The 17421-nt window shown below is 39.3% G+C and overlaps 2 protein-coding genes across 2 annotated transcripts; both read right to left on the reverse strand.

Annotated features, from left to right (window-relative positions):
- Positions 1 to 2962: 2962 nt before the first annotated feature.
- LOC117984956 (required for meiotic nuclear division protein 1 homolog) lies at positions 2963 to 7731 on the reverse strand. The gene is made up of 7 exons (XM_034971631.2): positions 7271 to 7731; positions 6889 to 7044; positions 5859 to 5936; positions 5523 to 5600; positions 4623 to 4749; positions 4012 to 4167; positions 2963 to 3793 (listed from the first exon to the last, which is right to left on the reverse strand). Exons 1-7 carry the CDS (start codon positions 7639 to 7641, stop codon positions 3605 to 3607), a joined length of 1155 nt encoding a protein of 384 aa, XP_034827522.1. The 5' UTR covers positions 7642 to 7731; the 3' UTR covers positions 2963 to 3604.
- A 421-nt stretch (positions 7732 to 8152) lies between these two features.
- On the reverse strand, positions 8153 to 16241 carry mms4 (Methyl methanesulfonate sensitivity 4). Its single transcript, XM_034971693.2, has 11 exons — positions 16218 to 16241; positions 15917 to 16165; positions 15643 to 15747; positions 15024 to 15154; positions 14122 to 14295; positions 13488 to 13660; positions 12634 to 12707; positions 11080 to 11185; positions 9812 to 9894; positions 8925 to 9037; positions 8153 to 8393 (listed from the first exon to the last, which is right to left on the reverse strand). Exons 2-11 carry the CDS (start codon positions 16029 to 16031, stop codon positions 8238 to 8240), a joined length of 1230 nt encoding a protein of 409 aa, XP_034827584.1. The 5' UTR covers positions 16032 to 16165; positions 16218 to 16241; the 3' UTR covers positions 8153 to 8237.
- Between the last annotated feature and the right edge of the window lie 1180 nt (positions 16242 to 17421).

Raw genomic sequence — 17421 nt, forward strand, 5'->3', positions numbered from 1 at the left:
CAGGTTTCCTCACGATGTTTTCCTTTACCGTTAAAGCAAGTGATACTTGTTTTAAAAACTCACAAAACTCCGATAAATTATTTTTATTTTTATTTATTTCCTCTTTATTGCACACAACAACACAAGTAAACATAATATAATAGAAAAAAACATACAAGGATCTTAATTTAATAGCTGTAGCATGCAAAGGCGGCCCTATCGCTGTAGCGATGCTTGGTGGAGGGTCCTTTTTGGTCTTTCGCCCCAATAATGCTCGAGGGTCTATCCCGGGTACGCACCTCTAACTTTTCGGAGTTATATTGTGGTTCCTTATACTACGAAAATAACTTTTAATAGGAGCTTTATCTTTGCCAAAACTACAAGTGTTTTCATAATAGCGAAGGTGGGTAAGTAGGTTAGTCCGCAGCCCTGAGAGAGCCAGCCTCGCGCCGACACGCGGGAGCGCGATTTAATTAAAATTAACGACCGTTAATGATCGATGGCGAACAATTAACGACGAAAAAGCCGCCTGCCTTATCGCCTACATCTCGTCGATTACATCTCTCGAGATCTTCGCTTACTAAGCTGTGCGTTCAACGGCCAACGGCCATACACAACCTTAGTTTTAGTTGACGCAAAAACCGAAACACGTGTCGAATATTTTTACATAAAGATTATAATATAAATAAAACGAAAAGGTGACTGACTGACTGACTGATCTATCTCAAATATTAGTTAGTATTGGACGGATCGGGCTGGGCATGCAGATAGCTATTGTGACGTAGACATCCGCTAAGAAAGGGTTTATGGAAATTCAACCAAATAAAATATGGGTTTGTTTGTGTAGTCCACGCGGACGAAGTCGCGGGCATAAGCTAGTACCTACTTATACAAAATAACAAAAATATTTAATAAAAATTTACGAATTTATAAGCTTGTGTTGAGTCGTTGTGCTCAAAAAACATGGTCACCCCAAGCGAGCGGCTGTGAGCGAACGGGACGGCTGACGTCGATCGTGCGCGCTCCCGCTCGCGCAGCTCGAATCAGCTGGTGCATGCGGTCATTCAACTAGGTGTTCAAACTTGCAGGATTTTAAAGTAATTTTTTTAGCCACGGCCGAAGACGAAACCAGATCAAAAATTTAGAAATTATAAAATTCCAAATCCCTGCCAGGAATCGAATCCGGGACTTCTCACTAATATAAGCCCACGGTGCTTCCCACTGCGCCAGGGAGATCGTCAAATATGTATGTAGTCCTGTTGAAGCTCACCTTTAACTGAAAGTCCAAAAGCCGTTTGTTATAGCAAGTGTAAAAACTGTTTTTGCTCGTTAAATTCGATTGGACCATTGTTTAATTATTTCGCTTAAGTTAACGAATAGTGGCCACGTTTGAAGGTGATCGCAAAAAATGTGATCTATGGTGCAAGCTGCCTTATTAATAAACCTTAATCAACTATCAAGCTTTATGAGCCTTTATACAAGACGACTTTGTTTCGCGGCTGAACAGCGTTAAACGCAGTTTGTACCGCTGCTAAGATTGAAAAAAACCGGTCAAGTGCAAGTCAGACTTGCGCACCGAGGATTCCGTACCACAGTCGTATTTTTTCGACAACGGTAAATCAAAAACTATTTAAATGCTAGAAACAAATAAAAATCTGCTTTAGAATGTACAGGTAAAGCCCTCGTATGAACTATGGTATAGTTAGCTTACTTTGAAATGTTGAAAATACTACCTAATTACTTGTTCATGAACACATTTTAATTTTTTTTTATGTAACCACAAATTCACGCTTTATTTTTTCTCCTTCCTTTCCACCCACAGATAATTCAACCAGAGAGAGTAGAGTACGCATTATATACAACAAGGTTTTGCATGAAAACCAAATGGTAAAATGTTGGCGGGGGACAGGGGAGAATGCTTTGTTGTGATTGGTGGATTTAAAAGTCACGTAATCAAAACAATGTGCGGAATGAGGGTACCGAACGGGCGTGGCCCGACTTTTATGCTAAGCAAGTGCCTAAGCTTGGCGATCGACCGGCTATTAGGTGTCTATAGGTGGTGGTTTGTTTCCATCGCAATGTCTTAGTGTGCAAAAGCTCTGTGTTCAAGCCTCAATACTTTACCAGCGTCGTAACATGTCACAGATATTTAATTTTTAATTTGCTTCCACTGTAGCCGCCTTCATAAATGCGCTTATTAATGATGATTATTAAAAAATATTAAACAGTTTGCTTAATGCTTTCATAATTTGCCGAAATAGGTATACCAAGTTGCTGACAGCTGAAAAAATGTCGGCTGGAGGCTAAACCGATTTGGATACAATTCGGCGAAAAGACATGGAAAGACTGGAATGCATGGATTTCAGCTATATTTGGCTATGACAAACCAACTATATGTTTAAGACTAGCTTATGCTCGCGACTTCGTCCGCGTAGACTACACTTTCAAACCCCTATTTCACCCCCTTAAGGTTTGAATTTTCTAAAATCCTTTCTTAGCGGATGCCTAACGTCATCTGCATGCAAAATTTCAGCCTGAAAAAACATTATTTTTTGATTTAACAACAACCGTTATACGTCCACTGCTGGGCAATGGACATATGTCTCTTGTAGAAACTTTCACACGCCACGGTATTGCGCCGCTATCCAGCGGCTCTTTTGATGTCGTCTGTCCACTGAAGGAGAGGTCTTCCAACGCTGCGCTTTCCGGTGCGGGGTCGCTATTCTAATAGCACCTTGGAACCTCAACGTCTGTGTCCTGCCCATTGCCACTTCAGCTTCGCAACCCGTTGAGCTATGTCGGTTACTCTAGTTCTCGTACGGATCTCCTCATTTCCTCATTGATCACGTAGAGAAACTCCGCACATAGCTCTCTCCATCACCCGCTGAGTGACTCTCAGCTATCTTATGAGGCCCATAGTTAGCGACCACTTACAACTTACATAGTACAGCGCGTCATAAAATGAAACAACGTAATATAGTTTGATAAAAAAAATATATTGATTTTCTATAACTTAACCATAACTAAATCAATAAATAAACCTACCTACTTCTTATACAAAATATTTCTTAGGTTCTTATGTTATTGTCTAAAATCGCCATCTAAATATAAGTTTACAGATGAGTATAATATGTATTTACAAAAGTATTATGGCAAAGATGTAAAACAATAAAAAAATATAGTGATATTCTTGCATCAGCACTACCCATAATACTATAAATGCGAAAATGTGTTTGATTGTTCGTTTATTGGTTTGTCCTTTAATCACGCCGCAACGGAGCAACGGATTGACCTGATTTTGAGCATGGAAATAGTTGAAGACCTAAATCCATAAAGCGGGAGATTCTTAAACATGATTGAATTTCGTTCAACGCCATCTAGTTATCACAGGAGTTACAATGCTTAAGAACATACACTAGAGACAGCAAACGAAAAGTGCTCCTCTCTATCTGGATTTTTTTGGATATTTGACTGAACTACTGTAAGCTTATTACGATCTGTAACGCGCTACATTTCGTCTGTAATGATATTTACATAATATATGAAGCGCGAAATTCCATAGCGTGATTGAATTCCGTACAGCGCCATCTAGTATTCAATGTGTGAGTGGCTTCAAGAAACTCCTCTAGTGCCTGAGTTCGGTCTTCTTGTCTGTCCACACGTATCGCTCGAAGCAGTGCAGCAGCTCGAACATCACCTCAGCCAATATGAGCGCTATGACCATCCACTCCAGGCGCACGTGGTGCCTGTCCGCCGCCCACGACGACAGCAGCTCCAACAGCTCGACGCAGTGAGAGAGACGCTCGTTTAGCACCTGCAGATTTAAAAACAATTCAGTATTAAAGAAAATTGAGCCAGAGTTTCCTAACTCCAAAGAGCCGAATATTTTGAAAAAGATATAATATTTAGATATGCATAGGTGCATGCACTCATAAAAATCTGATAAAAGTCCATCCAATGACTGATTGCAGATAGCTTTGAAATATTAAAAAAAAAAAAAAAAAAAAGATATGCATAGGTACGCTAACGTACCCTGGTCCGCCGGGGTATGGTGAAGTAGGCTACGGTGCTAGAGTACAGCATTTCCAGCCTCTCGTCCTCCCAGTAGCAGTCAGGAGTGTCCAGCAGGTCTGACTCCACGTTGATGCGATGCCGAAGAGAAAGCAGCTGGCCTAGTTTGCGCACCACCTAGAAAAAAATTCATCTTCTATATACAGTATGAAGGTAATGTACATCGACCTTTAAAAGGAGATGGCAAATTTGTAGAGCACTTTTTCAAGCAAATTTGTCTCTGTCGTTGAGACCAACAAAACGTCATATAGGTATCAGTGACATAACGCTCTACAAAGCCGAAATGTCATTCTAAAGGCCGATGTACATTACTTTCGGCCGCGTACCGTATACATAACTAGCTTATCCTTCATCCTTCGTCTGCGTGGATTACACAAACTCCAAAGCCTTATTTTCCTCTTTAGTGGTTGAATTTTTAAAAATTCTTTCTTAGCGGATGTCTACGTCATAATAGCTGCATGCCAAATTTCAGTCCGATCCGTCTAGTAGTTTGAGCTGCGCGTTGATAGATCAGTCAGTCAGTCATCTTTTCCTTTTATATATTTAGACTACTTATTTTGCGCGCATTATACCTCTTTCTTCTCCACGTGCACGGCGCCCACTTTCTCCATGAGGTCCGTGTGTGCCCGCACTGAGGACGCGAGCGTCTCCAGCCGCGCCTCCCACGCGCCCAGCCGCGCCGACTGCGCCATGGCGTGACTGCACAAACCAGAACTATTTACTATCATCATCATCGTGATCAACCATCGCCGGCTCACTACAGAGCACGGGTGTCCTCTCAGTGTGAGATGGGTTTGGCCATACTCCACCACGCGGGCCATGTGCGGATTGGTAGACTTCACACACCTTTGAGAACATTGTGGAGAACTGTCAGGCATGCAGGTCTCCTCACGATGTTTCCTTTACCGTTAAAGCAAGTGATATTTATTACTGTGTAAAAGTCTATAATGCAATTCCTAAATCTGTAACTGCACTACCAGTAAACAAATGCAAAAATGCATTAAAAAAGTGGCTGTCGCAAAATGTATTTTATTCTGTTGGTGAGTTTTTAGAATTTAAGCACAACAATTAGAATGAATTTGATTAAGTTATTAATATTATTGACTGACATTTATATCTTTGACACAATATTATATTCTTATCTGATGTACTGCCTACTTTGTCAAAACATTTGTACGTCAGGGTTTCCTGACTGGATATGTTGGCAACTCTCTATTGTAAACACCTTGTCTTCCCATATTCACACAAATAAATTATTTCATATTTCATTTCATTCATTTCATTTCATTTCATTTCATTTCATTTCTTAAAAACGCACATAACTCTAAAAAGTTAGAGGTGCATCCTGGGCACGCACCCCCGACCTGCGATTGGAAGGCGGACGTCTTAACCACTAGACTACCACAGCTTTAGTCAATCACAGTAAAATCAACACACATCACACACAAATCAACTTTATGATGAAACTATACCTGAAAGAATATCTCTCCAGTGAATTATCAGAATTTGGCACCAGAACAAAACACGACTCTTGAAGAGAACACCTTTTCCTGAAAATAAAGTAAATAAATGATATTATCATTATTATTAAAAAGTAAATTCTGTCAAATTTTCTGTGGTAAAACTAAAGTAAAACTGTATAAGTCCCGCAAATTGCTATTGCGCTGACACCATTTCTCATTAACATCGAAATGCTGTCATTATGACGTCAGCCGAAATAAAAATATACCATCAGCTCGAGACGTCAGTCTAGTGCTGACGTCACTAAAATGGGATTGCGGGATATATCAGGTTGTACATTAACTCACGCATTTGGTTGATATTGGTACGTCATGATTTCTCTCTCCTTCGTCACCACATCTCTCGGATAGCTTTCCATTTCAAATCTGCCAAAAAAATAGAAAATCATTTTAAATACATATCAAAACTTGTGGACCGGCAGGATTAGAACCTGCGACTTCTGGGTTCACGCCCGACGCTTTGACCGCTAGGCCACGGTTCACTTGCTGCCAATGACGAAACTCAGTACTGAAGCGACTGTTAATGCCATCTAGTAGTGACAATTTGCAGCTATCAAAACTTGAAGTCTAGGTAAAACGCTATAAAATTATTATTTTTTTAAAAATTGAAAATCATTTAAAGTATCCATATCTCTAAATTTCAGGAATTTCTCTTAAATAACTAAAAATCTATATGATAAGTTACTGAGTGTGTATTGCTTGCTTTTTCTGCTTCTTTAGTAGTGGGAGGGCAGGCGGTGCATGCTCAAGTTGTACAATACAAATTTGTCTGTTATGGCAGATTATAGCAAATTAAGCTCCAAAAAGTAACACGTCTTTCACAACATTTGGGCATGGCTAGTTACCAGCCTACCAGCAAAGCTGTGCCACCAAGCGATTTAGTGTTCTGGTCAGAAACCAAAGGTGTATGGACTTATTAAAAACTGCCATACCCCTTCCAGGTTAGCCCGCTTCCATCCTAGACTGCATCGTCACTTACCACCCGGTGAGATTGCAGTCAAGGGATAATTTATATCTGAAAAGCAAACTTGGGAATGAGTTGCTTAACAGCTTTGTGATAGTTCTAAGTTTAAAGATTTTGTAAAGTGGTGATAATAAAAAGAATACCCGGCTGTGTTTGTTGTGAGCTCTTCTCAGACCTGGGCGCATTTGGAATCCTCATAGATTTCGTTTTTAAGTTCGCGTAATAATTATCTTACAAATCCAACAACTGACAATCAATCAAAAAGAGTAATTTATTACCTATTTTGAATAAATTATTTGAATTTTGAATAAATAAAAAAACCTGCTTCTAATTCAAATAAACTAACTAACTCACGGCCGAATAAAATCCAGCACATTATCAGCTTCCAGCTCGGTGCAGTTCCAGAACACCACTGCCCCTTCTCTGAAGAATATGATCTCTCTTGGCTCATCCCCTATCGCGTACACTGCACTCGCCACCAGCACATCGCCCACTTCTTGAGTTTTTAACCTGCAATTTGTATAGCACTGTTCAATATCTGCAATTGTTTTATATCAGTAACCTTATTATAAATGCGAAAGTGTGTTTGTTTGTTGATTTGTCAGTTTGTCCTTCAATCACGTCGCAACGGTGCAACGGATTGAGTTTTTAAGATCTTTTAACAAGTTAAAAAATATTTAATTTCTATACATTGCATCATTTCATGGAAAAGTTAAAACAATGGTTAAAACCTTACGTTCCCGGTTCATAAAGCTTCTGCTGCACCAGACCCTCTCGTAACGCCTTCATGTCATAACAGTTTGCTGTAGCGTACGCTAAAGTTAAATAATGCCCTTTTTCTATAGTCAAATCTTCCAATACTGCCTTTTTGTAAGTGGTCTTCTTTTTCAACGGTAAACTCGCATTATCCAGAGCCATAGTCGTAGGTTGGATAGTTTCGATGCAATAATTTCTAAACACATGCTGTCCAATGCGAAATAAATCATTTTTCTTCTGAAAAAACAGATTTCTTGCCGGTTTAACATCCGAGAGGCAAGTAGACACGAATCTACAGTTTGCAACGTTTCGGAGCGTCGGTATCACAAATCTTGATAAATACACCGTCATACTGCAAATGTTTTATAATTTATAGCGAGAAAAATGTAACTTTTAATTGAATTTTTAGATTCTTGCACAATCGTAAACAACATTTGAGGTTATTTTGAGTATATTTTACTTTTGACTTTGACATAGATAAATAGATTTTTTTACGGCTCCGAGTTCTTGTTTTTTGATATCTTGTCATCGAAGAAAAAACTTTAGATAGTTAACTAGATGGAACCTAATATTACAGATTTTGGAGATGTATTTGGTTCGATATTAACATCTGAATGTATATAGGATATACCGTCAGCCTATCGTAAGTGCAAAAACCCGTTCGGACGTCCGAGAGATACCTAATCTCGCATTGCAAGTCGCGTTCCAAACATTCCAAATGATTCCAAATGATTGCACACCTGTCGCGGCTTACGGACGCGTCTATGAAGTAGTACATATAAAATTTCTTTGCCCGTCCCTTAGTCTGTTTCACTCTTTGCAGTTGTTAAAATGGGCGAAAATTTAAAATAATACAACGAAAAACGAAACAATCAATTTATTTTCACTGAGTTTAATTATCACACTTTTAATTACACATATTTACAGCTCTGGGTTCTAGCATAATTTCAGTCTATGAGAGTGTTGCCATCAGTGGCCGTGAACAGCAGCTCCAGCTTCCTCGCGAACTCGGGACCGATGCGACGCGCCCTGGAGCCGGGCACGGCGGCGCGGGCCACGCCCACGTCGGCCACGGCAGCCACGCCGTCGGGAGTTAGCAGAGCCTGATTTAAGAATAACTTCGTAAGACATAGAATCAGTACCCTTTTTATAAATGCGAAAGTATGTTTGTTTGTTGGTTTGTCCTTCAATCACGTCGCAACGGTGCAACGGATTGACGTGATTTTTTGCATGGGTATAGATAAACACTTGGAGAGTGACATAGGCTACTTTTTATCCCGGAAAATCAAAGAGTTTCCACGGGATTTTCAAAAACCTAATTCCACGCGGACGAAGTCGCATACAGTCGCGTACGATATTATACATAATATATCGTATATTAGCTGCAAAGTATATAGAGAGAGAGGGCCTGTGAGGGCCAGACCAAACCGTTATTTTATAAAAGCTGAAAGTTTCTCCGCGTATTGTCCCCAACACTGGGAGGAACGACCAGCGATTTTGAAGTTTGTGGTGGTTTTGGCAGATATTTTTTTTTGAATAGTATTAGAAATCACGTCATGCATTACCCCTTGCTAGATACCCTTAAAGTTTAAGGGTCGTTTTATTATCTGCCTAGGATCTGTAGGGCAACATACCTCGTACATAGTGAGCGGGGAGGGGTACTGCGCGCACAGAGCTCTCGATGACTCCAAGCTGGCCATGGGCAGCACTGCTAGCATCTGTTGCCACACGCGGCTTAGTCCATTACCTGAAACAAAATAATTATATTTTTTAATTTTTTTAAAGAAACGACGGCCGCTGGGGCAGACGTGTTCTGGAGTGGACGCGTATCGGCAAGCGCAGTGTGGGACGACCTCCAACCCGCTGGACTGACGACCTTAAGAAGGTAGCGGGAAGTGGGTGGATGAGGAAGGCGGAGGATCGTGTGTGGTGGCGTGCTCTTAGGAAGGCCCATGTCCAGCAGTGAACGCAAACAAGCTGATTGAATGATTGATTGAATTTTTAAAAATCCTGTGGGAACCCTCGAATTTTCTAGGATAAAGAGTAGCCTATGTCCGAATTTATATCCTTCGTCCGCGTAGACTACACAATTTCAAACCCCTATTTAACTCCCTTAGGGATTGAATTTTCAAAAACCTTTTCTTAGCAGATGTCTACATTATAATAGCTATGTGTATGCCAAATTTCAGCCCGATCCGTCCAGTAGTTTGAGCTGTGCGTTGATAGATCAGTCAGTCACCTTTTCCTTTTATATATTTAGATTAAAGACTAATAATTAATTATAGTGGTTTTAGTGGTTGATATGGTTAGAGTATATTAAATAGCTTTACGGTTTTTGAAAAATAAATACAACAGGAAATTCGATAAAATAAAATAAATCAGTATAGAGGTTCTATACCTCTATACTGTTGTTGGTAAATTAAAACTACCTGACTATTCATAAGCACTTTTAAAAAGTTTACATGAATAAAAAAAACATTCTATTCTATTCTATTCTATTCTATAATAAGTTTCTAATTACCATCTTTGTCAACGGCAACACATTTCTTGTTGTCGCCGCGCATGTAGAAGTCGGCCTGCTCGTCCACGTCCCGCTTGGCTTTCCTGGAAAATAACAACACCCATATTATAAATGCGAAAGTGTGTGTTTTTTTTTTAATTCAGATACAAGTTAGCCCTTGACTGCAATCTCACTTGATGGTAAGTGATGATGCAGTCTAAGATGATAGCGGGCTAACCTGGAAGGGATATGGCAGTTTTTATTAAACCCGTACCCCTTTGGTTTCTACACGGCATCGTACCGGAACGCTACATCGCTTGGCGGCACGGCTTTGCCGGTAAGGTGGTAACTAGCCACGGCCGAAGCCTCCCACCAGACCAGACCAGAAATTTAGAAATTATAAAATTCCAAACCCCTGCCAGGAATCGAACCCGGGACCTCCCACTAATAAGACCACAGCGCTCACGACTGCGCCAGGGAGGTCGTCAGATCGTCGTTTGTTTGTTGGTTTGTCCTTCAATCACACCCGGGATTCGGGATGGGTTTGAAATTAGTCGGGCTTACTTTGACTAATCACGTGAGTCTAGTCGTGTTATTTATATTTGTAATGGACTAGCTGATGTCCGTGACTTCGTCCGCGTGGATTTAGGTTTTTCAAAAACTCTCTTAATCTTAGATTCAGATTCAGATTCAGATTCAGATTTATTTATTTGCTTTCATGTAGGTACATTTACATTTATTGATGGTGGGTGCTTAAAGCTAAAAGCTAAATACATGAGACCCTGTCAGGGTATTGCAAATACAATTTTAGGTACAATAAAATGGTAAATATTAAAGATACAATACGAATAGGATTAAAATTATTAAAATTATCATTACTACATATTAAATATTATTCATTTGCATGCTTATATATTATTATATTATGAGAATGTTGACTAGAATTTATTATAAAGCAAGATTAGTACAAAATAAAAATAAGGTCAAAGTATAGTAGTATTAAATAATTGCTGTCATGGTCTGATTAAGTCTCTGTCAATGGAATAAAATATTTAAAAATAGTTACTTCTTATCCCGGGAACTGTTTGATATCCGGGATAAGAAGTAGCGTATGTCACTCTCCAGGTCTTCAATTATACTCATGCAAAAAATCACGTCAATCCGTTGCTCCGTTGCGACGTGGTTGCAGGACAAACCAACAATCAAACACAATTTCTGCACTTGTCTTGCGTCACTGCGCAGTCGTCCGCCTCGTGTTCAGAGCGGACTACTCCGTGTGCTCGACTTACTTGTGTGGTTGCTCCGCGATGGCTTTAGTAAAGTGCAGGACCGTGAGCGCCAGTTCATTTGGTGTGTTCACTGCTACCGTGTCACACTCCGCGCTCACCAGCAGATCTACAAGATATTATTTTATTTTTATTTTTATTTTATTAGGAGAACCAACAGCTTACATTAATCTATTATAATCTTAAACTTAAGTAACTACAAGCTAATAAAATTTAATTTCACAATTAGATACTAAATTAAACTACCTAATTAATACTAAAACTAATTAATTAATTAATTATTATTGCGTTATGCTAGCAAATAAATTTATTAAACTTTGGCGCACACTATTCACATTGCCATAAAATAAGTCTATGCTGGATTCGTCATAAATTAAGTTTAAATTGCGGGAAGCGCGAGCAAAGTTAAAGCGAGTAAATAAGTTATTTATAACTAATGTTATAAATAACTTATTTTTAAATCTCTATACATAAAAATGAATCGCTGAATGTGTTGCTGATCGCAAAAGTCGAGAGCAGCTGAACCGATTTCGCTAATTCTTTTTTCCAAATATTCCTTGAAGTATGAGGATGGTTCTTACGGAGAGATTTTTTTTAAAAAATCCTGAAAAAGAATAGACTGTTAGGCGGTACGAAGTTCGCCGGGGCAGCTAGTAACTAATATTTTTAAAATAACTAATATTTTTTTAGCTGTGATAGCCTAGTGGTTAGGACGTCCGCTTTCCAATCGGAGCTCGAGGGTTCGATCCCGGGTACCTCTAACTTTTCTGAGCTATGTGCGTTTTAAGTAACAATTAAAGATCACTTGCTTTAACGCAGAAGCTCACCAACATCGACTTCGCCATCATGTTAATTTGGAGGCTGTGAAGCTTCTAGATAACATGGACATCAAAAGGAGGCTCAAAAGAACCAAGCCGTTCGAATTAGTGTTAAAAAGTACTTATGTACTTTTTAACACTAATTCGAACGGCTTGCAGCAGTGCAGTGCAGCGTTTGTGTAATAGTGCTTGTGCTACTTTATTTTTCTAGGTCACAAGAACATAGTGAACTGTAAGTACGTGTTAGAATAAACTAAGGACAGTTACTGGACTGTAAATTAGATTTAAAAATTAATCATAAGTAGAAGTTTAAGCTAGAATAATATTACTTATTAGCCCATAGGCTAGGTGGTAGTAGCAATAAAGCTACCATTTTATAATGGTGCTTTATGGTAGAAAAAAAAAAAAAAAAAAAAACTTGCTTTAACGGTGAAGGAAAACAACGTGAGGAACCCTGCATCGCCAAGATTAGGCAGTTTCTGAGCATAAAAGTCGGGCCACGCCCGTTCGGTACCCTCATTCCGCACATTGTCTTGATTACGTGACTTTTGAGTCCACCAATCACAACAAAGCATTCTCCCCTGTCCCCCGCCAACACTTTACGATTTTGTTTTCATGCAAAACCTTGTATATGCGTACTGTTGAGGTGGAATTCTCTGTGCATTGCGCAAAACTGCGCATTGTACAAACTACCATATTGCAACTTCAGACTGGACTACTTGTTTTGCGACAGTTTTACCTGTGATAGCTTTGTCCAAATCAATCTCTGTTATAAGCTTGTTGCTGCTATTCGCTGTTTTCCGACCTGATATCCTACAAAAACAAAAATAAACATAATTAGTGGGGACTTACTAATTATTTGTTCATTATCACATTAATCACAAATCCACGGTTTTCGGATTCATTCCTTTACGTCTTGTGCTATAAGACCTACCTACCTGGCAAATTTTATGATTCTAGGTCAACGGGAAGTAGGTACCCTATAGGTTTTCGTGACAGACACGACAGACAGACGGTAGGACAGCCAGACAAAGAAGTGATCCTATAAGGTTCCTTTTTTCTTTTGAGGTACAGACTACAGAACCCTAAGAACAAACTGAATGTTTGTTATGTTATGTTTAGTGTTTGCTTTCAAATGATTTTACATACAACGTCATGTAATTTAACTTTATATAATTTAAGATCATTTTTGTAAAAATCGCTAGCGAACCTTTTCAATAAAAAATATTAAAAAAAATACATATTGTATAGTTCTTGCATTTCACGAGGGCGAGTGGCTTATGCTTGTGTTTAAGTCGTATCGGTACGTAAGGTACGCTAAATGTGTGCGTTTACGAGCGCCTGCTCGCGACTGATTGGTCCGACATGTACGCACACTAACGCAATGCCCATGTAAATATAATAAAATAAGTGAAAGGTAATAATATTCAAACACCAGTTACAATGGTAAAATGTATAAGGCTCACAGACATTGTTTCAACCTATTGTACCTGCATTTTATTGAATAAAGAATTCATTCATTCATTCATTCATAAACGACGTACCCACAAGTAAAGTTCACTCGCCTTCGTGAGTTGCAAGAATTTTACTTACTTAAAGTAATCTTTAACGCCATATAACACGAGTGTGAGGTCGCACGCCGCCAGCTGGCTCGCTAGCTGTACAGTTTGTGTGAGTGAGTGTTTGTCGATCAGTTCCGCCGCGTCTGCCAAACGACACACGTACAGACCACGCTCACACTGCACTTTGGATGGTGTTAATTCTACCTAGAAAAGATACAACATATTTTCTTTAGCATTTATTGACGTTAATTACTAATTAGTCGACTTCATCCCCATGGATTTATCTCTTAAAAATCCTCTGGATAAAGACTAGCCTATGGCACTCTTCAGGTATTTAACTCAGTTTAAGTTTTCCCCTCCATCGTTATTATATTATGTAGGTACAAGACCAAGTCAAGTCAGGTCAAGACAGCATCTTAGGCAGTATCTTCACTTGCCAGCAGATGTTATTGCATTCAAGCGCTCTAGTCTATAAATTAAAAAAAATAACTTACAAACAATACACTTTAGTTTTAGATTAGCGTTACACTGATTAAATAATATTTTTTTTGGAAAAAACCAGTAAGTACTTCAATAGAATCCTAGCCTACGCAAGAAAGCTCTAAACTAAGACAGATATTCAAGAAGAATATTAATTTAATAAATTAAATATACTAAAATCTTACCACTCCCTGGTTGTTGGTGAGGGTAGGAGGCACGGCCCTGGTCCACAGCACGAGAGCAGGGTCACAGATGGCGGAGGAAGCCCGCACCTTCACCCCACTGGCGCCCGCCTCCCGCACTATGTCCGCGCAGTACCAAGCCTCCAGCAGCACTGGATGCATTTCTATTGTCATATGCTGCAAAATAGCATATCCTCATCATCACCAACCCATCACCAGCACACTACTGTATGATATGCTGGCTCATCCTAATGCTAGCCTAATTATAGCCTCAATAGCTCAACCGGTAAAGGAGTGGACTGAAAACCGAAAGGTCGACGGTTCAAACCCCGCCCGTTGCACTATTGTCGTACCTACTCCTAGCTCAAGCTTGACGCTTAGTTGATGAGGAAAGGGGAATATTAGTCATTTAACATGGCTTATATTCTTTTTTTTTAAATCCTAATAATATTATAAATGTGAAAGTATGGATGTTTGGATGTTTGTTACTTAATCAGTAACATCAGGCATCAGCTAGTGTGAAAATAAATAATTAAGAAAGCATACTCATTTTGTTCTAAATATTTAACCTGGAAAAAGTTCGCACACACACCCACACGCACCCGAGCACACTTACACACACACACACACACACACACACACACACACACACGCACGCACACACACACACTTTCTCTCTCACACACAAACACACACACACACACACACAAATTGATTTTGAAACTCATTTTATACAAAAAAAAAATCTTTGTACTTACACTAAATCTTGTTTGTCAGTCATAGGAAATATCTGGCACAACATGAGAGTCTTGTATATCTTGTATAAATAGTTTAGGAGATACAAGGGATCACGTAAATAAACATACAAACAAACTGCTAAAATCACAAACTAGTAGGATAACTACCTTCATACACTCTCCAGGCTTGTATATCTTGTTTGCATCTTTTGCTGCCTTCCTTTCTTCTGCCAACTTCTTCTTCTGAGCTTGTCTCTCTTCTGCTGTGGTCCTCTTTTTTACTTCACTTTCTGTGCTACCTGCAAATAAAACAAGAAAACTAATAAATATAAAAGTAAAAGTGGACTGACTGATCTTATCAACGCACAGCTAAAGAGACTGGATGGATTAGGCTGGGCATGCAGAATGGAGATAGCTATAATAATGTAGACATCCACTAAGAAAGGATTTTTGAAAATGCAACCAATAAGAGGGTAAAATAGGAGTTTGAAATTTTTGTAGTTCATGCGGACGAAGTCGCGGGAATAACCTAGTATAAAAATATTTCCATTGTCCATTCCCAAGTTTTGGATAAATCCATACCTATTATGTCACCACTGGTACTTAGTTTCGCAAGTTACAACTTTTTGGTGTTAGGTTATGTTGTGACCTAATGAAAGTCTATGCCTATTATTATCATGTGGACAGATCACAGAGTAGCATCTTACTCATTGGAAATCCTACTAAAATGATACCTAGTAAGAAACCTAGTTATAATATAGATTTTGTATACATTTTTACTACTTACCAGCTCTTTTCCTTCTGGTTGTCCTTTTTCCACTATCTTGTGATCGAGAACTTTTACTAGTTCCACTTGCAGATGGAGAAACACTGTCTCCTGAGTCTACATGTTCTGAAAATTTTATACATTCATAAAAATAATAGGTACAGTCAAATTCAAATAGTTTATTCAAAATAGGTAATTAATTATACTTTTTGATGGTCGGTTGCTGCATTTGCCAGTAGATAATTATATTGTTTGTAATTAAAGTTGTAGCACTTTAGTAGCAGTAGGTATATACCTTGTAAATCTTCTCCCACGATATTTGCTCCAGTTTTCAGTAAATCAAAGTATCTATCACTTCTAAAGCTATCTTCTGAATCGTCAGAGCTTAGCTCTATTGCATTCACGCTCATGTTACGTATGTTTCTATTCCTAATTTTAGATAAGAAAGTGGAAACTGAAATAATGAATCAAGAATTCAAGTTTTAAAACAAGTTTTTAAATAAACACAAACAACAACACAACCTGTAGTCTGTGAACACAACAACTCAATGCTCAAGTTCAATACCCGTATATTCAATGTACTCTGTGCTTTTGACTTGTGTCAAACTTTAAATAATGACGGTTAATGACACACGAAGTAGTACATAAAAATCTGGAGACATAGACATAGACGATAGACATAGACAATTATTATTTTTTAATATTTTTTTAATAACGCACACCCTATGCGCACAACCCCCGCGCTAACCCGGTGCGGGCGAGCGCGGGTGACGTGCGGGTGTCCGAGGCGTCCCCCCACATCGCACCCCGATTGCCATCTCGACCTGTCGCGGACTATACCTAACTACATAGCCTTTCCCACTCAACTATGTGATTGTAGCGCGCGCCTATCGATTTCACATAAATCCGTGTCATAAATCACCCGGTTCGTGCCCTTTTCACGATACATTTATTATATGACTGACCCTAAAACTTCGCAAGGTAGTGTAAGCACAAAGTAAGAATAATATGATTAGATACAGAGGTTCGGCGAGGCCATCTAGACAGAGCAATCGTGCGGTAAGCGCGAGACAAGGAGCGATCAGCCAACCGAGCTGGCCTAAGTTTAGGCCTTTATATTGAAGGATCGTCGTGGTCGTATTTACCATGAGATCAAAGGCGTCGGACTACTGTAACTCTCTTTATACTGTGGTATAAGAAAGTACGCGGCGTTAAGAGCGTTCTGCGGTGGTCTCTCCTTAAGCCTATAGTGGTTTACCCGTTCGCCTTCTATTCGGGAGGTCGGCGGTTAGATCCCAGGCACTAACTTTTCGGAGTTCCGCCCGTCCGTCCGTCTGTCTGTCAAGAAATCTATAGGGTACTTCCTTTTGACCTAGAATCATGAAATTTGGCAGGTAGACCTACCGTCTTATAGCAGACATTTGGGGAAAACTTGGGAAAAATCTGAAAACCGTGAATTTGTGGTTGCATCACACAAAAAAATGTGTTCACGAAAAAAATAATTTACTAAATCACATATTATCGATGGCGAAATATTCTACAATGATACGGAACCCTTCGTGAGTGGCTATATGGCTCGCACTTGGCCGCTTTTTTCTCTGGAGATAGGGAACCCTAAAAAGACGTTATTTCAATGCTAGGCCTTACTCTATTCAACATGGGGTCGGCGTGGTGTTTAGGCTTTAGCTTTAGGCATCAAAAGAGACCTAACGGTTGCCCTTGCCTCGCCCTCCGCGAGGGATTGTCTCGAACCTGAATTAATTCAAGCAGCAATCGCATTCTACGTGAGATATGAGAGGA

This window comes from Maniola hyperantus, chromosome 9, assembly GCF_902806685.2.
Source record: "Maniola hyperantus chromosome 9, iAphHyp1.2, whole genome shotgun sequence".
NCBI lineage: Eukaryota > Metazoa > Arthropoda > Insecta > Lepidoptera > Nymphalidae > Maniola > Maniola hyperantus.

Bases quoted from the DNA above. Each gene is read 5' to 3' on its own strand.
- LOC117984956 (XM_034971631.2), bottom strand. From the start codon at position 7,641: ATGACGGTGTATTTATCAAGATTTGTGATACCGACGCTCCGAAACGTT. The intron at 5,937-6,888 runs GTGAGTTAGTTA...TTTTTTTGGCAG, and splicing joins GTGCTGGATTTTATTCGGCC to ATTTGAAATGGAAAGCTATC. The intron at 3,794-4,011 runs GTACGTTAGCGT...TTAAATCTGCAG, and splicing joins CCATACCCCGGCGGACCAGG to GTGCTAAACGAGCGTCTCTC.
- mms4 (XM_034971693.2), bottom strand. From the start codon at position 16,031: ATGAGCGTGAATGCAATAGAGCTAAGCTCTGACGATTCAGAAGATAGC. The intron at 15,155-15,642 runs GTAAGTAGTAAA...TTTTATTTGCAG, and splicing joins AACCAGAAGGAAAAGAGCTG to GTAGCACAGAAAGTGAAGTA. The intron at 8,394-8,924 runs GTATGTTGCCCT...TTCTTAAATCAG, and splicing joins CCCCGCTCACTATGTACGAG to GCTCTGCTAACTCCCGACGG.